Source organism: Colias eurytheme, chromosome 25 (genome assembly GCF_061535395.1).
Source record: "Colias eurytheme isolate Ceu_HAF_F1 chromosome 25, ilColEury1 Martin Lab GWU primary, whole genome shotgun sequence".
NCBI classification, from domain to species: domain Eukaryota; kingdom Metazoa; phylum Arthropoda; class Insecta; order Lepidoptera; family Pieridae; genus Colias; species Colias eurytheme.
The window spans coordinates 8,077,410-8,102,504 of NC_143004.1; the positions used below are offsets into that span (position 1 = coordinate 8,077,410).

The 25,095-nt window shown below is 32.5% G+C and overlaps 1 protein-coding gene across 1 annotated transcript; it reads left to right on the top strand.

Annotated features, from left to right (window-relative positions):
- The first annotated feature begins 6,408 nt into the window (after positions 1–6,408).
- On the top strand, positions 6,409–23,754 carry LOC149897780 (uridine 5'-monophosphate synthase-like). Its single transcript, XM_090116361.1, has 3 exons — positions 6,409–6,552; positions 20,883–21,023; positions 23,107–23,754. The coding sequence occupies exons 2-3, from the start codon at positions 20,886–20,888 to the stop codon at positions 23,626–23,628; spliced, it is 660 nt and encodes a 219-aa protein (XP_089972487.1). The 5' UTR covers positions 6,409–6,552; positions 20,883–20,885; the 3' UTR covers positions 23,629–23,754.
- Positions 23,755–25,095: the final 1,341 nt, after the last annotated feature.

Consider the following 25,095-nt stretch of genomic DNA (forward strand, 5'->3'; position numbering starts at 1 on the left):
CGAAACGGGTGCGGACCCGCCGCCTTTTTATAGCTCCCGCCGCGAAGCGCGTCGAACGCGGCAACTGATACACAAAAATAATCCTTATGGCATGTAATTCACGCGCGATGACTTATAGCGTATTTCATGTATAACTTTGGTGTTTCTACACCGATTTACATGATTCTTTTACTATAACCTGCCCAGGAGTATGAAGAATAATTGTGCCAAATTTCGTTAAAATCCGTCGTGTAGTTTTTGTTTCTATAACGAATATACAGACAGACAGACAGACAAAAATTTTACTGATTGCATTTTTGGCATCAGTAGCGATCCCTTATCACCCCTTCATAGTTTTTTTTTAAATATATTTCATGTACAGAATTGGCCTCTCTACAGATTTATTATAAGTATAGATATGCAACTTTACAGAAATACGTCGAATCACGCGAGGTAGGGATAAGAAAAAATTGGCGCGTAACGGAAAAATGTCACGCGTAACGAAAAAATGTTACACTCAATTTTTTTCCAACCCCGATAAAGAAGTTTCACTTCAAAAATAAATTGTAAATTACCCTCCGATATAATAATTGGCAATATTTCAAATTACCCTACATACAAATAATAAGATCCCTACTAAATAATTTTCACATAAGAAGGCCCATTTCATTAAAATAACTGGCTCCATTTCGAAAGAAATCTGATCATATTTACACTACTTAGTGTAAAAGCGTGCTAAGTTTTTATTTTCCATATAAATAACTGAAACAGGAATGGAGATTTAAAATAACCTCTAGGAGACTAGACGCGTTTGGCTTGGCGCCAAAAATGTCATTGACCCCAAGATGGCGGCGCATCCCTTGGAATTTTTACTATTCCCTATGTTATTTGTTAGTTGACAAATGGCGATGTAAAAAGGTGCTAAGGAAGCCAATTTATTACTTGATAAAGAAATATTTTAGACTAGTCGCCCACCCTGACTTTAGACTGCTTGAAACAGGAAATTTCGATTATTTTCTTATAGCCCCCTTTTCATTTGAAATTACAAGATATTGTTGATACTTGGTTTAGTATTAATGAGGGTAATAATTTCAAGTTAATTTCAATACATATTGCAATTCAATACGAATCATAGCGACTGACTTCATGATGAGGGATATTTTGTTAAACTACCCACTTTTAAAAGCGTTTGAGAAGCGCCTTATTTCCCATAGTATAGAGATTATTTCTTAAAAAAAAAGAAAATGTACACGAGGGTATTGTACTATTAAAAAAAACTGTTATAGGTAAACCAGAATCTGATGGCAATTAGGGAAATCAAAATTTAGAGTATGCAACCCTAGGGAAAATGGACTGAACGATCTTGATACTGCGTATTTTTTATTTTGTCCTCAATATCATTAGTCACATTACACAAGTGGATAATACTGTATTTAATAATGAGATATCCACGTATTATTATCTAGGTACTTATTACATGTATAATATACATATTACTTTTCTAAAATACATAATAATATTATGTATTTACACATGCCTATATTTGAATATATGTATATAATTATGGCATGTGAAAATATGGATGTAATGATAATGCAGATCAAAACTTATTTACTAGGTATATTTAACGATTGTTTATAATTTTTTATAAAATAAAACAATAATAAAATAAAATCATGTTTATTTTCGTAAGTATTAACACATTATAAAATTGACTTGTACACCTTGGACTTGACAAATAGCCGAATCTGTTATAAGTTTTCATAAAATTATATTTTAATCAACAAACAATATAATAGTTACCTATTTATAACATTTTTAAATTAAAGTATCAAAACCGGGTAAGTCCAACTTAGCAATAAAATCTTTCACGCGCTTTAAAATTGAAAATTGTGATGTGTTTGACCCTTCTTCATCGAATATTTTTCTATACACATTGTAAACAACAACTCTTGCTTGTGATCGCAGCGGTTTTATGGACATTTTGAAGATTTTGAAGACAAAATCCTAAAAATTAATCATCAACACAAATAATTTGACAACCAATTTGATAGTTGTCAAATAAAGTTGCCACATGAAAATCTCGTATTTTTGAAATATAAATATGCCATCAGATTCTGGTAGACCTTTAGTAGTGGTATAAGTTTATACTTGTTCGTATTTTGTATGCGCAATGCGCATTGTCTAAAATCGCTGGCCCGATTTTGTAAATTCCTTCAGTAGGAAGCTTGAGTAGCATAGATTACAGAATAAATATTTTTAACCCCTGGAGAGCGAACGATCTCACATAAAATGTACAATAAATTGCATTCTTTTTATATAATGCATCGGGGAAATGCAGATGTGTATTTTCAGAAAATTATGAATATATCACTTTAGGGCCGATTTTTCAATCCCTGGTTAAAATTTATCCGTCCAATAAAGTATTAGGACGATAATATTGAAATATGTCACGTAATCTGTCAATTGCATGCAATAAGAATACATTTTGAAATGGTTATTTTATATGTTATTCGACGAATAAGTTTTAACCAAGGATTGAAAAATTAGCCCATAGAGGATAGTTTTATTCTAAGTATCGTGAAGGTATTGTATGAAAAATAGCATTCATATATTTTTTAGCAATCACTAGTTAGGTGTTATAATTTCACATTATTTTAATTTTTTTAAACAATCACTAGTTTTTTAGTTACGTACTAAATTTCCGCCCGCGGCTTCGCCCGCGTTTTTAAAGGAAAACCCGCATAGTTCCAGTTCCCGTGGGATTTCCGGGATAAAACCTATCCTATGTGTTATTCTGATGTATAAGCTATATTGTGTAAAGTTTCATTCAAATCCATTCAGTAGTTTTTACGTGAAAGAGTAACAAACATCCATACATCCATACTTACAAACTTTCGCCTTTATAATATTACCTACTAGCTTTCCGCCCGCGGCTTCGCCCGCGTTTTCAAAGAAAAGCCGCATAGTTCCCGTTCCCGTGGGATTTCCGGGATAATACCTATCCTATGTGTTAATCCAAGTTACCCTCTATATGTGTGCTTAATTTCATTGTAATCGGTTCAGTAGTTTTTACGTGAAAGAGTAACAAACATCCATACATCCATACTTACAAACTTTCGCCTTTATAATAGTAGTAGGATGTAGTAGGATTCATTTCACATCATTAGATTTACTCCGTTATTCGAACTTACCGCGATGCATCAAATTTAACTAAATACAATCCATGAAATCAAATATGTATGTATATACAAAAATATCTCAAAAATGTTATATACCAAAACCTGTTCTCATTTAAGAATCACGCGAACAAAGCCGCGGTTTAGAACCTGTCTAATTTTAGAGCTGAAGTAAAGAATTCTTGTATTTCCGCTTTACTAAATCACGCCATGGATGGGTGTTTTGCTATTTATAAATATTTAACTTTAATAAGGTCCTTATTTTGTTCGTAAAATTATAGGTCCAAAGGTAATAACATTAATTGATTAGGGTCCAAGGCTTTCGATCAGTTTAATTGTAAGATTTAGATGCAACATTGAAAATATGAGATTTCCATTTTGTCCACTCAAAAAATCCAAGTTCCAATTAAAAAAAAAATGTGTGCGTGTACTAGAACACACGTAAGAAGTGAAACTTCATTATGACCTTATTTTTCAAATAATTTACTATATGCAATTTTACAGAAGTACGTCGAATCAAAGATGGCGCGTTACGGAAAAATGTCACGCGTAACGAAAAAATGTTGCACTACATTTTTTTCCAACCCCGATACAGAAGTTTCACTTCAATAACTCACAGATAACTCATAGATTATAAATTTACAAGTTCACAATATTTAAATCGGTCTGTGCAGCCTGTGCAGGTGAGCGAAGTCGCGGGAAGAAAGCTTGCAAATAATTTATTTATTTATATCGATAATATAATAATAACATAAGCAAAACCAGGACAGGTTATTCCATTTTAGAGACGAAATCTAAAATGGCAACACTGCTTATCTTAAGAAAACATCATTAAAAGATAAATAATGGAATTAAAAATATGCTAGATAAAGATCAAAAAAATAGATTATTCGTTTAATGTATGTATTTTAAAAATAAAAATGTTTGAGGCCTATAAAAATTTAAATCAACTTTTGGCTTTTATGTTTATATTTTTGAGTGTGTATATTATGTCGAGCACGCTTCAGCACGAATTGAGTTAGTTCGCACTGGGGTAGACCACATCCTCAAAAGATCAATATGAAATTGTAACATTCAAGGAATTCATTGCTCCGCTCCTGTTGGTCTTGCGTAATGATATAATTATAGCCTTTCTCGATAAATGGGCTATCTCACACCGAAAGTATTTTGCAAATCGGACCAGCAGTTTCTGAGATTAGCGTTGAAACATACAAACTCTTCAGCTTTATAATATTGTAAGTTGTAACATAATTATTAAATAAAATAATATATCATAAACACACAGACATGTAGTAAATTGGCACTTAATTTTAATGGAATGTGTGTCACGGTCGTAAATCGTGATACCTTGGATTAAAAAATATATTTATAAAACAAGTAATGATTAAAAATACAAAAATAACTCAATCGTAGAAATGTTAAACTTTTTTAAGTTTACTGTCACAGTCAGCTTTGAATCGTTCCCTTTTCGAAGTGTATTATAAAAAAAATACTTTTGACGTTTACGTAATTTAGCGCCAAAATCCACCATTTTTTATCCACCTTAAAATATCTGTGACTGTCGGATTATCGTCAAAATACAGAATGCTACATAATGTAATAAATAAATAAAACATTACACATATGACATACATTATACAATATAAATTACCTACGTCATATAAATTAATTTAAAATACCTTTTTATTTGTACTTAATCAAATAAAAAATAAACAATTACATAGGAATTATCTTTCAATCGATATTTAGCATATTATGTAAACGATGTAAACTATAAGATAACCTGCCAGTATCTATTTGATTATTATCTACAATAAAATATATTATCTTTTATAGCACTATGCTACTAATATATGCTAATATCTCCAAAAGGTCAGCGAAACGAGACATTCTTATGAGATTTCTGGATAAAGATTAATCGTTTTTTATCAAAATATCCGATTTTAAGATATGTAAAAATTGTAAAATTAAGTTGTGGGTGTTAACTTACTTACTTAAAGTTTGAATCTTCCAACAAGAGCAAAATTACACAAAAAAAAACAAATAAAAAGAGACACAAGAACAATATTACGTAAAAGTAAATAAAAGCACTATAGGAAACATTCAATCATCATCAACACTTTTTTTTTCAAGTGGGGAAATCTTGCCTAAGATACCCACGCCTCCTTATCCGGGATGGATCCTTATGTCGGATTCCTACCGACTAAAATCCCACCGTGTACCAACGCGCTGCTTTAGACGGGATGCGGGTACACATTCGCAATCTTCCGTATCTCCCGCCCAGCAGTTGCCCGTTTCCAGGCCCTCCGCCACTTGCCCGTTTCCAGGCCCTCCACCAAATGCCCACCCCGGGGCGGCGCAAGCTGTACACGAGCTCACGCCACCCGATCGCCGATGATGGATTTTACCTTTACAAGAACGCAGTAAAAATTACAACCCTTTCAACTGTTCTTCAGATTCAGAGCAATTCCAAATTCGTAAGCAACGTCCTGTCATACATAATACATTCTTTCAAAATAACCATTAAAAATTAAAATATCTAAATGCAATAAAACAGTTTAATGACCACGACAGGAAAATATTTAAATATTATGGTCAAAAATTCTCAGAACTTTTCCGTTTCCTCATTTTATTGCGTAAGGGCCCAAGGTATAGCTTTTTGAGGACATTATATCTTTCGATACAATAATCAGAACCGGTTCATTCTTTCGTAGTCAGATGTACTAGAAACACTATGATTTTAGCATACCCGGGACTAGACTTATTTATTTCTACAGAATTTATATTTTATACCCTCGTAGAAAAATCCCGTCTCCCAACAGTAGGAACGTACTGATGACGATGATGTATTTTCTCCATAATGATATTTGATAAGTGACAGATCATAATTTTTAATTTATACTGTTAGTTTTAATTTTATTACCGAAGAAAATAAAGGAAATTCGTTTCACAGTAGGTGCCTACTACAGTTTTTCTTGAGTGAAAGTATGTTCCCGAAATAAATTGTTGATTTCAAGCATTTTTCCTCTAATAAGTCGCAACAAATCATACACCATATGTAATACCATTTTTGAATAAGCAAGATAATATGTACATAGTTTTAATTAATTATCGATTGCGATGTGATTCTACTATTTCGCTCTCACTGGGACTGTAAAATCCACAACAGATCCGAGTCACCCTACACAAACTGTACAATAATTTAATATACTTGTTTACATTGTGTGCGTGTCTCATTGATCGTTCTGGAGTCATCTAGGCAACAGTCAGTGTCAGAAAAAGCCTTAGCCAGTAATTAAAAAAAAAGTGACAGTTGTGCCGCCAAATTTAAATGTGACATGTGAAAGTGATCGAAATTAAAAAGTGAAGTGTATGTTTTTTACAAGTGATATTGGTAAGAACTTAGGGTAAGAATTATTTATTATAATATTATATGATCGTAATTTATCTGATGAATGAATCATTTAATTATTACTTACTTTATAGTGAGTTATTGATAATATCTGCGACAGGTTGTCCATATTATATTATTGAAGTGACTGTTTCGTTGTAATCAATCATAATATTTTATCTCAGTAATTTTAAAGATCAATAACAATAAAGGAGATGGGTTTTAAATCTTTTGAACTGGCACAAATAACTAGCTTTAATTTATGTACCTATACATAGTAAATTGTAAAAAAATATAATAACATAATATATATTATGTACACCTGTATAGATATCTATAACTGTACCTAAGTATTATATTAGCACAGATTACATTGATGTGGTGAAATAAAAACTACAGGTACCTAATTAGGTATACCTACTTAACTACATCAACCTTTTTTTACTGCATAAATGACCCTATGATTTTTTTCATATTTATTCATATACCTACCTAGCTAGTCTACTTATATAATTAAATTAGAGACCCAGATATTATAATACTGCAGGTAGAGATAAGCTCGGCTTCACCTACATGCATAGCTAGCCTATAACATAGGGACAATGTACAACCAACACCAACTCCTACACGAGGTGGGATTCGAACACGGGTGGGATTCGAGTAGAATTTGGGATGTCCGGTGTCCCTTGCTATACAAATAAAACCGATAGAATGGAACAAATTGCTCTGATCGGGATCTCGGGTGGCCGAGAGGTCAGGCAGGCGTCACGTGACACGTCCCCGGCAAGACGAAAGATGCGGGTTTTGAATCCTGCATCATGATGAAATTTTTAGTATTCTTTCTCATACTCATTGTCCTATGTCCCCTATGAGGGGCAGAGGGCGTCCACAGTCAGGGTGTCAATAATTTCTCATACTCCTCAGTTTAAACTATTATGTAATTATGATGACGGTACACATTACACTATGTTACGTTATTATTAATAGAATATACGAAGAATAGATAAATATGCATAAATAAGCAATAAGTAAGAACATTATAGTTTAGGTGTAGGCACTATGCCTATGCCTGTCTATCCTCTAACTGCTCATAAACCACTTACAACAGTTCAAATTCAAATTATTTATTGTGAGTCACAGGTATTATAGGTAATTACATTGTATGAGGTGATCCGCTGTGATCTGCCATGTGGCGTACAATTTTAAAAAAGTTTTACATGTCATAAAAGAAAAATATGTAAATGAAATCCAACTAATTTTCTTTTATGGTTCCACGTGGTTACAATAGACTACTAATTGTAACCACGTGGAATATTTATTTATTTATTTATTTAACACTTTATTGTGCAAAAAACAAAATATACATAAAGGTTACAAAAATAAGATTAGAAAGCACAAAGGGCGGCCTTATCACTATGCAGTGATCTCTGGAATATATAATATATTATATTATATATTCCAGATATATATAATCTCCACGTAGAATATATAAATCATTATAGAAAAACTTTATTAAGGTCACAAATGAATACGATACCTACACTTTAAAATGCGGCTGTCTTCTAGCTAGGAAAATCCTGTGTTACGGAAGTCATCATATTTTTTGTCTATTGCACTGTATACCAAAACTCTATTATCTTTACCCTCTGATACATGTTGTAGTTTCTAAACTTTAGATAAACACGGTACACCACTTACCATAGTTTTTAACGACTACCAAAAAAGGAGGAAATTTTTAATGCGTCTTTACTTACGTATCTTATTTTAGGTTCCTAAGGTTTTTTTGCAATTTTAGGCATTAATTTAAATATAGATATTACAAATGTTATTGAATAAATAAGTCTTGCCTGATTTACAAACAAAACCAGTTCGATATCTCATAAAATCTCTTATACGACAATTTTAGTAGATTCGTATCTATGACTATTCGAGAATATTTTCAAGATCACAACAACAGAAGAGTGGCCATTTTTTTGTATAATTACTGTAAAACCTCTTATGGACAAAATTAGAATCGTGCAGAATATTCGTGAAATTCTAAACTTTTGGAATTTTTCATGTAGGTATATTTTTCGACAACTTTCGTGTCGATATTGGCCGCTGTCCACAAACAAAAAGTCTTACTTATTGCCCGCATAATCAAAGGAAATTCCCATTTCACATGTTACACCGCGGTAAAAAAGTATGTAGTATATTGAAAATCACTCCGATGACACGTGAGTCGTGACAGCAAGACAAGCGAACAAACACACATAATATTGCATAATATAGTAAAGATTTTCAAGTAGAATAGCTACATATATAAACATCTACCTACTTTATAAAAATAAGTTGGGTTTTCCTTCCTGACGCTATAACTCCAGAACGCACGAACCGATTTCCACGGTTTTGCTTGTATACGTAGGTACTTAGGTAGTATATTATTATTAGTCTGTGGTTTTGCATTCGTTGGAAAGGTCTTGGGCTCCGTGAGGTTTATAGCAAAGAAAAGGTGTCTCTGGTGGCGAAACGGAGTTCGCCCGATTTGCTAGTTTTATATAATATGTATTCTAAAGTTAAATCTACCTTATATAATAACCCAGAAAACCGATACACGATCCTCCGAGTCAATTAATACTTGCGGTTAACAAACAAATAGCTTTTGGTATATGTGTCTATGAGCAAGTACCTAAAGAAAATGATATCACAGGTAATATAATATAATAATACTATAAGTATAGTATAGTATAGTATAGTATTATATTAACTATATACTAGCTTACCTCCCGCGGCTTCACCCGCTTTGTCTAAAACCTAATAAACTATTATTCTAAACCTTCCTCTTGAATCACTTTATCTATTAAAAAAACCGCTTCAAAATCCGTTGCTTAGTTTTAAAGATACTTACGGACAGAGAAAGCGACTTTGTTTTATACTATGACTATGGAGTGATGCTATAAGTTCAAAGAGCTAGAACTAGAGCAAGAGCATTCTTTCGTGACCTTTTAGTGTAAACGAAAAGTCGAAGTCAGTGTTCTTCAGTATTTTGTAATAGCATAGAATATTTTCGAACGCACTAAGAACAACGAAAGAATGCTCTACGCCTGTTTACACTAAAATAATTTGACATAGTGGGGTTAGAATGAGCATTCGCTCGTCTGATGTAAAATGATTCAATATAAGATGAAGTTAAAATCATTTTAATGCTTATTTTCGTGAGTTAAGCTTTTGTGAAAAAACTATCAAGGTCTTGATAGTTGTCCGCGATTAAGATCGCTTTGAATAACACATCTATATTATACATATAATAAAATCGTAGGAAAGTCAAAACTGTACATTGAATATTTTTTTAAAAGAATACATAATCCATGATCTATAATCGATATAGAAGCCAAAAATATAGTTTTTAGAATTTTTGTCTGTTTGTCTGTTTGTCTGTTTGTCTGTATGTTTGACCGAGCTAATCTCGAAAAGTACTGCATAGATTTACTTCAAATTTTGCATGAATATTCCTAAGAGGTCGGGTGAGGATAGTTTAAACATATTATCATGATACCACCTTCGGGGGAGGAGCTGTGAGCCTTTATTTTTCTTACATATTCCGTGTACTACGACAGCGTACAATCTAAAGACTCATGTTTAAATGTTGGTTTCGAGTAAGCCATGCTATTATCTAGCTTTACAAAATAAAAACTATGTCATTTACGTAATTTGGGCAGAGAAACAGTTAAATGAATCTTAGCAGTATAAAGACAAATTTGAAACAGCGCCATCTATGAAGTGTTAGAAAAATCAAACACACGTTAACTATTGGAAATTAATAATCAAATGACGCATATATAATATGTTGTTTGACAATATCTAGATTGACACTATAAAAATTATGCCATTTAAGTAACTTGGGAAGAGAAACATAGTTTAAAGAATGTAAGTTGTATGATGTTAATTTTGTAACAGCGCCATCTATGAGATTTCGTAAAAATCAAATCAATTTAGATGTTAACACTACCGAATACACAGTTGGAAATTAATAATTTAAATATAATTATGTTATTTATTTAACTCTTTAGCCCATATCTTCCCTTCCCTATAAGGTATATTTCGTGTAAATAATAAATATACTACATTTTTTAAAGTGAGGGTAGATGTTTATTATTTTAAGTAAAACTAGACACCATTATCTACAGTTAATCTAATATTGATTGCGTTCATTAGTTACAATTTTAAAAATCTTCGTATTTTATAAATTTACTAGCTTACAGCCCGCGGGTTCGTCCGCTTTGTCTAAAACCTAATAAATTATATACTAAAACCTTCCTCTTGAATCAGTCTATCTATTAAAAAAACCGCATCAAAATCCGTTGCGAAGTTTTAAACATTTAAGCATACATAGGACATAGGGACAGAGAAAGCGACTTTTTTTATACTATGTAGTGATATTTATAAAGCAATTGAATGCCATAAAACCAAAAATATCAAATGCAATCTTCGTGTTTTGTGAATTTTCACCATCATGCGTTCCCACAAAAAGTAAGTTGTTACTTATAGGTATTTATTTTTTATAATGATAGCAATTCATGTTTTTTGTTGGTAGGTATTATATTACACTTTTAGAATGAAATAATAAAATGATGAATTCTTTTATTATTTTGAGGTGCATTGGGAACAGTAGTTTTTGATAAAATTTTATTTGTAAGTAGCTTTTTTATAGATTTACAGTTAACTTTTGATTTTGTTATTTACTGATTCAATGCTCATAAAATTATATCGCCTTTGGAAGACGATTTCTGCTGATATTTTTACAACACCACTTGAAAATTGATGATTTGATGGTAAAGATAGTAGCAGCGAGGATTAAGTGGAAATTAGTAATCATCCGCTTCGTCAATTTTTGACTGAAGTTAATGTCCAACGTCCAATGGTTCAATCATTGGAAGTATCTCGGGAAATTTTGGAGGATATTTTTCAGGAAGGAGAGGAGGGGCAGCCAACCACATATCAAACGACTACGTTTTAGTACCGAAAAAAATGTTATTCCAAATGAAACGTAAATTTTGCACAAACAACTGTACAAGTAATGTTTTTATTTTGACTTTGCGGTTATCTGATTATAATATTTATCGTTATGGCTATCGAGGTACCGACCGTACTGGGATCAGAGTACATGATACAGTTCATCATCCAGGATTGCTAAGAGCATTTTAACACTGAAAAAGATGTTTTCTTTGAATCGTAGTTGCTTCATTTATTTATTTTTAATCATTTTACATAATATGTTTTATATTTTATAAATATAATATCATTTTCATTATTTAAATAGATAAAATAAATTATGTAACGGTTTTATAAGAAAACACAGTATATTTATTAGGCGACGGTGATTTCTTCCAGGCAAAAGATATTCATCAGCTCAATAAAATTGAATAGTATGTTGTTAGTTATTCTTTAGATTCACAATTGTAATGAGCATTTCCGCAAGCAAGTTATATCGTAGTTTAGATATATCATAGTTTTGACATATTAAAGTTCCAACAAAACCCTCAAATTTTTGAGCAGGGTTGAGCAAGATAATTTGAAAAATGTGCCGTGTTAAGTATTATAGAAAAGGTTAGTTCGTTGGTAATTATTATTTCTTCTTCATTTACATGTTGTTAGTAAAAATAAACTTTGACTAACAGTCAAAGTATATTTTAACTAATACTACTTAATATCTATTATACCTACTTATGTTCAGTATTTATTTCTGTATTTTTCATCATCATCAGCCCATATACGTTCCCACTGCTGGGACACGGGCCTCCTATGAGGGTACAGGCCATAATCCACCACGCTGGCCAAGTGCGTGTTGGCGGATGACACATGTCATCGAACTGTTTTAATTCTTCGACATGTCGGTTTCCTCACGATGTTTTCCTTCACCGTTCGAGCAGTGGTGATGTTACAACATGCGCAGATAAATTGAAAAATCAATTTATTTCCTGCGCGCTCGCCTGGTCTCGAACCCCGGACTTATCGATTTGAAGTCCGAGGTCTCACCACTGAGCCACCACTGCTTATCTGTATTATTATTGCTTGGTAATTAATATATTTTCATGTCGTATACCTAATTATAAACATAAGTTTGATGTGTAATTAGCTGGATTTATTTTTACACACTCACAGACTTATATTTTATGTTAAAAGAGTGTTAATAGTGCAAAGCACGTCACACACGGTGAAGATACTATAATATTTTATCTTAAGATACTGTTATATTTTATATCACAGTATCTTAACGCATCCGGTATCAGCGTTCGGACCATCATTTTTAGGGTTCCGTAGCCAAAATGGCAAAAACGGAACCCTTATAGTTTCGTCATGTCCGTCTGTCCGTCTGTCCGTCTGTCCGTCTGTCACAGCCGATTTACTCGGAAACTATAAGTACTACAGTGATGAAATTTGATGGGAATATGTGTTGTATGAACCGCTACAAAAATATGACACTAAATAGTAAAAAAAAGAATTGGGGGTGGGGCCCCCCATACATGTAACTGAGGGATGAAATTTTTTTTTTCGATGTACATACCCGTGTGGGGTATCAATGGAAAGGTCTTTTAAAATGATATAAAGTTTTCTAAAAAACATTTTTCTTAAAGTGAACGGTTTTTGAGATATCAGCTCTCAAAGTCGTAAAAAGTATGTCCCCCCCCCTCTATTTTTATAACTACGGGGTATAAAATTCTAAAAAAAATAGAGGTGATGCATGCTAATTAACTCTTTCAACGATTTTTGGTTTGATCAAAGTATCTCTTATAGTTTTTGAGATAGGTTGATTTAACTGTAATTTATTATATTTGCTGCTACGGAACCCTTTGTGCGCGAGCCCGACTCGCACTTGGCCGGTTTATTCTTTTTGTCATTGCGTACTAAGACCCCTGTAGAACCGCCATCCCTTTACAAATGACGCGAAATTTTGTGGGTAATAAAATATAACAGTATCTTAAGATAAAATATTATAGTATCTTCACCGTGTGTGACGCGCTTAAATCATGATATTTTTTCACAATTAATAATAATCCTTTTTTCTAATGGTGTTGGCATTAAATTAAACCGCGCTGTCGTTTCGTTCACAAAAAGTGATGTTATGAGGAGCATATTCGGCCCTCATATCATAAAAAATCTGTGCGAAAACAATAAACACGTGTGAGGCCCTCACGGCAGATCGGGGCGGTCTGACGCGAAGTGGGGACAGCGTTGTCACTGTATCGCTCTTGCCACGCTGTTCAACAGACTTATTCGATAGTTCAGTTTTGTGTTAAGACCGCTGTGACAACCAACCCGTGAGACAACCAAACCCGGTCTCCCCTACTATCCCGTGAGACCGAAACCCTCACTGAGAGGGAATTACGTCTCACTACTGATCACGACAGTCATATTTTATCTCGAGAATCTGAAACTTTACTCAATATGAAGACCGTTTGACAAATAATAGGGTGCATCATAATATTATTCAATCTCTTGAAGATGAACATGAGTATAAGCAATGACTAGAGTAGGGACGCGAATATTACAATTATATGAGACAAGAAAGATTAATAAGTTTGTTTAATGAAAGATTAAGAATTGAAACTATTCGGTCTCTGGAAACGGACGAATAGCGAGAGGCCCGTCTTACTGCAGACAGATTTCGTCATCAATCTACGAATTCGGTGGTGTGGTCTGACAAATATAAAAGTGGGTTTGCTTATAACCTCACAATTGATTACAGATCATCTTCTGTAAAGGCGTAGTATGTTCTTTTTGTAATGCTTTAAAGTGTAGTAAGGAGTCGGCTTTCATTTGAAGATACACCGGAACCTTTGAAATCACTACTTTTAGAGGAACATACTGTGCAATGTAAACTGTTATTAGACAATATTCGCTCTTATAGTTGCGCGTTTCAAATGATCCTTTGGTGCTCAATAATTATCAGAAGGTCCGTTCATGCTTACTTTTAAGATACAAGGTCAATTTTACCATTTGATAGGATCCCTTTTGCCTGTAGGCCAACCTAAGTTTGTTTTAATAGGTATATTTTGTATTCGACTACAACGAATAGTGGAATTTCACAATTTTAGAACAGGTTAATTCGTATGTATGCAGTTTTAAATCGACATTAGAAGCTTTTCCTCAAGATGGTGATATCGGCACTCAGGAACTCCCTGGACGTGTTATAACGCCCAGGCCACAGTATTACAAATTTTTCCTAAAATAGAGCAACGAATGTATTTTCGCATAGCAACGGAGGGGAACTCGCAGGGGGTCAAGTGACGCGTCACGCGGGCCACTTACCACAAACATGCTTAGTTTGTGGTACCGAGCGCGAAAGAAAGTCATCGTGTTTTTAGTAAAGTTACTATGTTTAACTAACGTAATTTAATACTTAAGTACATATTCTATAATGGTGTGCTCAAACTGTTTATCTACATTTAATTTAGATTATTATATTTTGATACTAAGTAATGTAGAATTTAAATCACATTCATTCATGTTTTCTTCAGATTTTAAGATTTTCTTATCAGAGTGTTCAATTTTAATGTAAGTAGTTAAATTTTATAAGAGACAATAATTAAGAACATTCAAAAATAAAGTGTCACGTATTTTTTTTAAACGACGAATGACGAAAAACGACCTAATCGCGGACGAAGTCGCGGGCAACAGCTAGTATTTTATATATTACGTAAAATTGCACGCCTCATAAGCGAAGCGTTGAGGTGGGTACTACTGTCACTTCGCGCAAAACATCTGATTTTTCAAACTTAAAATGTCTTTATGTATCATACATTGCACTTGTAAGATAATACATACACACACATATTAAGAAAAAACACTATTTTTAACGTTCATGATATTTTTGATGTCATTTTTGTTATTTAAACTAGTTAAAAAACAGTTTAAAAAAGTTCTGTCTTGGACGTCCGTGTGTCTGTATGTGCGGATCCTTTTTCTTGTTAACACGATAGCGACCGAAATACTTTACTAATCGAGTCTTTTTTTTTCTCTTACGCTTGAGTATGCTCAGGAATAGAACCCTTTCATTTTTCAGGGTCTGATTCGATGTGGTTTAATTGTTATTAAATAAACAAAAATAATAATTAATAAATATTTATTAAAAAAAAATTATGAGGCGTGCACTTTTGGATTTTCCAAATTTTTGTGACTATGATAGAAATCAGGTCATGTAGTATACCTAAACTTAATTTTATACAGATAAATAAAAATAAAATCAGAACTTTTCGTTAGCCATTTATATTTAGTTATAAATTATCTCAATGGGATATTATAATTCACTGCTCTATACTATTTCTTGTCCACATTTTTATCACACTTTAAAATAAAATCCCAAAAATTAAAATTAAAATCATAGTAGTCCATTTTCATAATACTTAAACTTACGTAGGTAAAGTCCATTTCAGGAAAGAAGTCCCGCAGACGCGACACAGCGCCCCCGTCCGATTAGGGCCCTTTGGCCTCCTCCACTCAAGCGACAGCTCAAGCCGAGGTTCGTGGTCCCCGTCAAGGGGGGACGCCCTTGTGCATGTCGCTACCAGGGTGAACCTTCAGTTCACCCCCGCGTCCGCGTTAAAATGTAGAAGCCCTTCTGGCTAACATTGAGAGACACCACACAAAAAAAAAAAGCGACGCAGCGCTGTACGCGCGTCTAATAATATTGCCAGGGATAAATGTGGGGAAATCTATGGGGGAAATTATATATCGTTCATTTTATTAACTACTACGACTCGAATATTTAGATAAAAATTGATACCTATAAGTAATTTAATTGGCCGATCTCCCCATCTATTAAATTAGTTCCATAATTGCCCACGAGACTTCTTTTGTGAAATGGACTTTAGTAACTATTTAGTAATTTAAGCTAAATCTAATATTTTAACTATACCTACGTGTACGCAATCACAATCAAGTTTGTAGAGTCACCATGAGCTTTTATTTTTTACAACTGTAGTCACATAAACCTAGAAGAACCATGATTCATCTTATATTTTATGTTGTCGAAATTTGGCGTTCTTCAGTATGTTTTTCACAATGTTTTCCTCTAGTCATTGTTACAGAAAATAAGGATAATCTATACTAATATTATAAAGCTGAAGAGTTTGTTTGTTTGTTTGAACGCGCTAATTTCAGGAACTACTGGACAGATATGAAAAATTATTTCGGTTTTAGATAGCCCATTTATCGAGGAAGGCTTGGCTATATTATATCATCACGCTAAAGACCAATAGGACCGGAGCAATGCAAATGCTGCTAAAACAGCGGGACACAGCAGCTAGTGTAAAGATAAAAGAAAAAGTTACTTTGTTTTGAAACCATGTATAGCTACTGGCCTTTTAAATGTAACGTACTCTAGCAAAAAATATATTTCGCAAATATTTTAATACTATTTATCACTTCTTCCTATTAGAAACAGTATTTAAATAGATATATTCGACATTTTTATGCGAAATATTCAAATCATAGTATGTTATTTTGCTATAAAACAGTTTGAATAACATAAAAAAGTCAAGAGTGAGCCAGTTTATGAACTAGTTGTCAAATTATCAAGACGACAAAAAACATATGTTATGGAAAGTTCCAGGGTTTTGTCTATAAATATACTTTCCGAATTATAGCGAAAGTAACTCTGTCTGTCTGTCTGTCGTTAAAACCTCTCAACTGATTTTGATGAAATTTGGAAACAAACAATCTTTAGACCCTGAGAAAGAACATGGACTACCGTTTATCAAACGCGGGCGGAAGCTAGTAGGACATAAAATGAAATCAATACCTAGAGATTTTTGAAATTTCAGTCGTCTTAAAAAAAATCGTCGTCTAGTTAATTTTGACAAAGCTAGTAGTGGTGTTGCAACTTGCAGGTGCTTTTATAGATAGATAGACTATTGAAAGCTCTAATTTCAGAAAGTCATTACTCGAAAATTCTTCCCTTTCTGAATTAGATTTGCTAATCGAATCCAGAGTCGGAAATATGAATGCTATGCTTAAAAAATTTTAAAAAACGAACGTTAGGTTTTTCCGTTCGGAAATATGTAATTACTAGCTTTTGCCCGCAGTTTCACCTGGAAATGGCACCTCTAAATTTTATTATTATTTAATTTAGAATTTACATATTTAAGAATAATGTTTTCGAGATTCAGGTTTCCGAATTCCAGAAACATACTTCCGAACGTTTGTGCTCGGCCTAAAAAGTATTTATAAACTATTTCTTTATCTTTATTTTCATGTTGTGAATAAAATCTTATATTTATTTATAAATGTTTATAGGTGTAGGTTAGGATTCATTTATATGTGTGGAAATTTAAATATATTTAATTTCCATATTGTTTATTTCAGATCAACAGTATTACGTCATAATTCAATATATTACGAGTGGCGTACGTATACAGCACCACTACAGCCGCAAGATATGCGTTTATAATAGGGATTGCTTGTCGATAAAATGAGAAACGTTAAAATTAAAACAATTTATAGGCAATACAGTAACTACTAACTAGGTAGAAATGGACACCTTGATGGTAGCATTCATGATGATGAAGTCCATAAAGCATTGCCTATTGACTTATTGTAAAGTAAAATAACTAATAAGTATGAAATAAGTGACTTCTTTTTTTAATCCATGTAAGTATAATAATTACTAAAAAATAATATTGCTCGAGTACCTATCAAATAATAATAATACAATCAGATATTAAGCTAATAGCAATACATTATGATATAAAAAAAGGTAGTAAAAATTCGAATTCGAACAAAAAACCTATTATCACTCTCAGTCTCATATATGGTTCATCTAGATATTGCACGCCTCATAAGCGAAGCGTTGAGGTGGGTACTACTTGTATACGTAGTATATTATTATTAGTCTGTGGTACTACTGTCACTTCGCGCAAAACATCTGATTTTTCAAACTTAAAATGTCTTTATATGTATCATACATTGCACTTGTAAGATAATACATACACACACATATTAAGAAAAAACACTATTTTTAACATTCATGATATTTTTTATGTCATTTTTGTTATTTAAACTAGTTAAAAAACAGTTTAAAAAAGTTCTGTCTTGGACGTCCGTGTGTCTGTATGTGCGGAGGATTTTCTTGTTAACACGATAGCGACCGAAATACTTTACTAATCGAGTCTTTTTTTTTTCTCTTACGCTTGAGTATGCTCAGGAATAGAACCCTTTCATTTTTCAGGGTCTGATTCGATGTGGTTTAATTGTTATTAAATAAACAAAAATAATAATTAATAAATAATTATTAAAAAAAATTATGAGGCGTGCACTTTTGGATTTTCCAAATTATTTAAGTATATATTTATTTGATCAATAGATAGGTCGCATTATTCTTCTGGAGCAATCTCTTCTTGTATAATAACGATACGTTATAATATATCGATGTTTAATATGTTTCATCACGATTCACGATACCTAAAGTGGAGCGCACTGCGCACTGCGTACCTATAAGAAATTCAAAAGCTCGAATGTCGATCAGCAAGCGATTAAATTAAAAGTATAGCAAAGGCCATAGGGGTAATTGCCCAAAATTTCAATTGTCACTTATAAAATCAATTGTGTATTAATAATATATTGAATAGGAAGCTATCCACAGTTGAAAGGGACCAATTGACTACGAGATACAGTTTACACACATGTAACCTAAGCGACAAATGCAATGTTAGTTTCTTGATTTTAGGGTTCCGTACCTACATATAATAATTTTACTAAAATGCAATGTAATCACAGTAAGTAGTCAGTCTTGTCAAGTCCGTGTCCGGTGACATTGGCCATGGCGCTATTTTTTTCTAACGTACTAGCCGCTAACCACATTTTAACCAAATTCTTTAGTCTGCTTAGGTGAAGCTTGTACCATCTTGTACGGAACCCTAGTGTCGGTATACAAGTCCGCACTTGGCCGGTTTTTTTATAATAGTCTGTATGATTGACGTAGTATTTACTAATTGGTGGACTATTTGATATGATTAAAAATTTCATAAACATATTAAATAACGGTAAATATATAGTTCGATCGAGACCTTGTAATACAAACTCGATATTCAAGGATAGGAAATCGAAACAATGAAAATAAGTAATATTAATTATTATAGTGTTAATGAGATCATTTTGTGTTTAATTTTGTTTCATAGAAGGTAATTAAAAAAATAATTAAGGTAAACTAATTGTAGATAAACAAAAAAAGAGTGTGTGTGTCGAGCACACGTGACAGAAGTGGAACTTCTTTGGCAAGATTCAAATATACCAAAATCGTCGCCTTACTCCATAACGATGGACGGACGCGCCAAGGAAGTTTCACTTAAAAATGACATATATCTTAAAATGTTTGTACAAGGTAGGTATTATTTAAAAAATAATTTATTTATTATACCTACCTACTAAGTCTGGTATAAAATGAATTAAAAAAATATCATAGTTTCAACTTTCAAGCGATTTTCATGCAGTAGGTAGATTATTTTTAACTACATGCTCTAAAAATTCCTACGAGTTGTTTATACTAGCTGTCCTTTTAGAAATATGCAAATAGCATTTGCATGACAAATAATATAATGTGCCTGTAATATTCAATTATAATAATATGCAGATATTTTAAGTCGACACATAATTCAAACCAATACTTAAATATTGCTTCATCTAAGAAAATTACACTTTGAATGTCAGTTTATTTTTAAACGTCGCTTGTGAATATTATGTTTTACGTATTAACGAAATTGATAGGTATCTATTACTTGAATTCCAGTTTAATTTGAACTAGGTGACTCCCACATTTAAAAAGGTTAGGTTATAAGTATATTTATTTGCGACCGACGCGGGCGCCACGTCACAGCTATAATATTAATAAATTAATTATAATTATTATAATGAAGAAATAAAATGCATAGATAGCTAGCAATAGATACATATCAATAAATTCTGAATCTAACAATTCGAAAACATGGGTAAGCAAGTGAGTGAAGTCCCATGTCCCCAAGTGGGGTAAGGGGCAGATGCATTATACATCTGTTTCACTGATCGATTTTCTTTAGGGACATTAAGTAGGTGATCAGCCTTCTGTGTCCTACCAGACCGAGACAGATATTAATTTAAATGAAACAAGGAGTACAGACAACATTAAAATTTATTCAAATGTTCTTTATTGCACTTTTTTATAAATATCGTAAAGTAGCATAAGTGTACAGATGTACCTACTAAACACCACCATCTAAAACTCAATACAAATCACTATGTTATGTTACTAGGCTCTAAATAAATTCCTGAAACAACCGACAGAAAAGCACTAATAATACTCAATGTGTCTTCTCCATTTCCAGAAGATGAATAAGCTAGAAAACTTAGCAGTGCAGCTGTTCGACGCTGGTGCGGTCAGGCTTGGAGACATAGAGGCGAAGGTGGGGAGACATACTCCTATATACTTCGACCTGCGGGTTATTGTGTCACATCCTAAGATGATGGTAAGATTTTTGTTATAGACCAAGATAGACACTAGACAGTATTATATTATCTGTGCCACGTTATTATTACGTATTTACGTATCTGTATTACGTTCATCAAAGCCTAAATTAATTCAGCTAAAAGGTAACACGACATTCATTGTCTGGGCGGACGGTTCACGGTACGAATTTCGCCGGGTATATAATGTACTTTTACTTTTTAGCATAGACTATTTACTTAGCGAGCTTAGAGGAGATGTTGCCATAGACAATTTAATTTATACTAATTTATTGCACGGAGTAGGTAGATGAGCATTTAATATCACATTTATTATACGCATCCATACATGATTTAAGTCTTATTTTTTTCGATTGTCTTATACCTGAACCCATCTAATTTGCAATATTTTTTTATTAAATATAAAATACTATAGTACATATATACCTTATATAGAAGACTATAGAGTCATATAGGTCATATTTTATCGAATAAAAATCTGGTCTTCTCCTAAAAATAGCAAAATCACCAAAATATACAGTTTCTAACCAAAGAAATAGAAAATAGTCAAAAGTTTTTCACGTAATTTATGGAAAACTACGCTATTAATTATTAAATTATTGGTTAACACAATAGAATACCCCTGTTGGTAGTGGAAATCAACCCTCTAATGAGAAAGCACACGTGCTCGTTCGCGGAACGGAAATCAATGACTTGTGGGTTTTCCTTTTAGTCACTAATTACCTTCCAATTACCCTTCATACCTACCTATTTTTTTAAACTTATAAATTTAATTTGTGCTTTTAAATTATAAATTAATACCAATTACCAAAATTCTTCTTCTTTCTTTAAATTAAATAAATTATGCTTTATAATTTGAATCAAAATATTAATTTTATTTTATATTATCTAATAAGGTAATCTAGGTACCTACTGTTGTTTATATACATATATAATTATTTATGACTAAGAAATTCTATAATTCATCGAAATCATGGAGTAATTTATGTTATAACTAGCCGTTCCCCGCGGTTTTACCCGCATTGCTATTGATCTTAGCTTGATGATATATCTAATATCTATAATACCCTTCCTTGATATGTGGGCTATCAAACACAGAAATAATTTTTCAAAGCGGGCCCATTGTTCCGGAGATTAGCGCGTTCATGCAAACAAACTCTTTAGCTTTAAGATATTATTAATACCTATAACATACTTATAATTATGGATTTATAATATTGCAATGTGTGTGAATACATTATAAATAATTATAATGCTTCGTTATTTATTTTACATTCTATAGTATTGAGATAGGTATAATAAATTGAATATGAAAGATATCTTTGTTTAATGTTTCTGCGGAATGCATTTAAGTTTATTGCTTTTTAATTAGATAATATTACTTATGTTTTGTTTTGATTGAGATGAACTTTATACAAAGATGATATTAATATTCTAAGTTATAAGAGCTAATATTTTTATGAATATTTCCAGAAATAAAACGAAAAATCAATAATTTTTCAATCTTTATTGAAGTATAGATGACGATATACCTACCTATAATTTAGGAATAGCTTAGTTTTACTTATATTTTTATAAATAAGTTTTGATGATATTTATAATAAAGGAAGTGACCTTTGAGTCCCTTTCTAGTTTTTTAAATAGTAAAACTTGTATACGTAGTATATTATTATTAGTCTGTGGTAAAACCTATATATTTTGACTGACCGGTTGGCTTGGTTGGTATTGGCCCTGCCTTCCAATTCCAAGCCAGAGGTCGTGGGTTCGATTCCCACTCGGGGCAAATATTTGTGTGATGAAGTATGAACATAGATATTTGCTCTTGCGTCTAGGTGTTAATTATCTATATACTTAAGTATTTATTTAAAAATTATATAATATGTATGTTTATCAGCCATCTGGTTTCCATAACACAAGCGAAAGCTTAGTATGGGATCAAATTGTGCCGTGTGTGAAAATTGTCCTAAAATATTTATTTATTTCCATTTGAATTTTTAAAACAATTATATTAATGTCTACAATGCTACAAAATATGAAAAGTTTTAATAACAAACAGCCACACTAATCCCTAACCCTTTCTTCCAGTGCGCAGTATCCCAACAACTTTTAGAACTAGCATCAGAAATAGAGCACGACATCCTGTGCGGAGTGCCCTACGCGGCGCTTCCCTTCGCAGCCGTCATGTCAGTCAACGGGAACACGCCCATGATAATGAAGAGAAAAGAAACAAAACTATACGCCACCAAAAAGATTCTGGAAGGCGTGTACAGAAAGAACCAAAAATGCCTCGTCGTTGAGGACGTAGTGACATCTGGCGGCAGCTTGCTAGAAACAGTTGAAACACTTCGAAACGAGGGCTTACAAGTCACAGACGCTGTCGTAGTTCTCGATAGGGAACAAGGTGGCGCTAGTGTGCTGAAAGCGAACGGTGTTAACGTCAAATCAATATTCACAATGACGAATTTAGTGAACATACTGCGAAAAGCTGAGCGAATTAATGACGAAACCGTTGAAATAGTCTCTGACCATATCAAGGAATGCCAATTTGGACTAAATGAAGGCTTAGAAAGGATTCTCGTTAAGGAAAACGGAGTATGTGCGAACTAATGGGCTAATTATTATTATAATTTAATATGACATTAATTTTACACTATTAAATAGTTTGTTATCGATTATGTGCTTATTTATGTACCTTATTGTTTAAGTTGATACAAATAAATGAGCTTATCTGCAAGGATAATTATTCCATTCTTCATTTTTTTCCTATTATCTATGCATTTTCTTTGTCAAAATTATACCTACGTTAATTATTAATTAATATTTAATACTTAGGTAACTACTTTTAGAAAATTGGTAAGTACTTAGGTACATTATTTTTTTTTTAATAAAGAGGCAGATAATTATGTTATAACTTATTATAAATAAATTTTTGTTAGCATCGAAGCACCAAAACCGATTCAGAAAATCTTTCACCAGTCTGTAGACATCTAGTTAAATAATTGGCTAGACATATTGACTAGGTTAAATAGGTACCTATATATTATATTTATCCAACAAAGTTATCGAACGATAAATTATTCCTCGAAAAAATACACCATTCTAGATATTCAACAATTTAAAACGTCACCAGTTCATTAGAAAACAATCTAATCATGGTGCATTAATCTACCAATAACTATACTTTAGAATTTAGATAACATGAATCTTTTCCGTTATGCGAGGAAACGCCACTGTAGCATGCAAATGATTGTATTTGCATAAACACGTCAGACCACAGACTGAAGACTGCCATAGATTTATAGAGCATGAAAAGCGTGTTTTATGCTAGGTACTAATTTTATAAAGCTGATTGCTAGGTGTTTTTAGGAACTAATATCAGGATATGATTAGATCCGTAGAAGTAAGTATTTACTATTTGTATTTAGTTACAATCATAACGGGTAGGTAAGTACCTAAAGGTTAAAAAACTTCGCGCAAGCTAGCAGTAGGAGCGAAGCAGCAATGAAAGCATGAAAGCAGAATCCTGACAGAAGTTTGGTCAACTAGTACTTATTTTATATTCATTCTAGATAGATATTCGACAATTGTTCAGATTTGATCGGCTAAGTATATGCTGAATGGAATTTTAGGAGGCGAGAAATTTCTTCGAATGGATCGACGCGGGCGGAGCCGGGCGAACTAACTAATTTTATTTTATGAATACTTGGTATCATTAATTATTTAGTAACAAAAACAAATACAATAAATAATAACAATAAAGTAATTCTGTGAATAAAAATCTAATCTCCGTGTGCAATTGTAGGGCAAAGATATCACAAAACATATCTAATATTAACGAATCATCGTTTATTAAAATAAATTGTATTGTTTATAATATTAATTTTATGAATGCTGTTGCCGTTGTTAAAATGTGAACATTATTAAGACGTCCCGGGTTCGATCCCTGGTAGCACTGATAAAAAATAGCTTTCCACCCGCGGCTTCGCTGGGATTTCCGGGATAAAACCTAAAGCATTTTTAATACGTATATTAGGTAAGTAGGATAGAATAGACTAGGTACCTACCGATTAAAAG

What these genes read in the sequence shown, in the direction of transcription:
- LOC149897780 (XM_090116361.1), top strand. Translation starts at nt 20,886, where the DNA reads ATGAATAAGCTAGAAAACTTAGCAGTGCAGCTGTTCGACGCTGGTGCG. An exon ending in TGTCACATCCTAAGATGATG is followed by an intron (nt 21,024 to 23,106) that starts GTAAGATTTTTG and finishes CCTTTCTTCCAG; the next exon opens with TGCGCAGTATCCCAACAACT.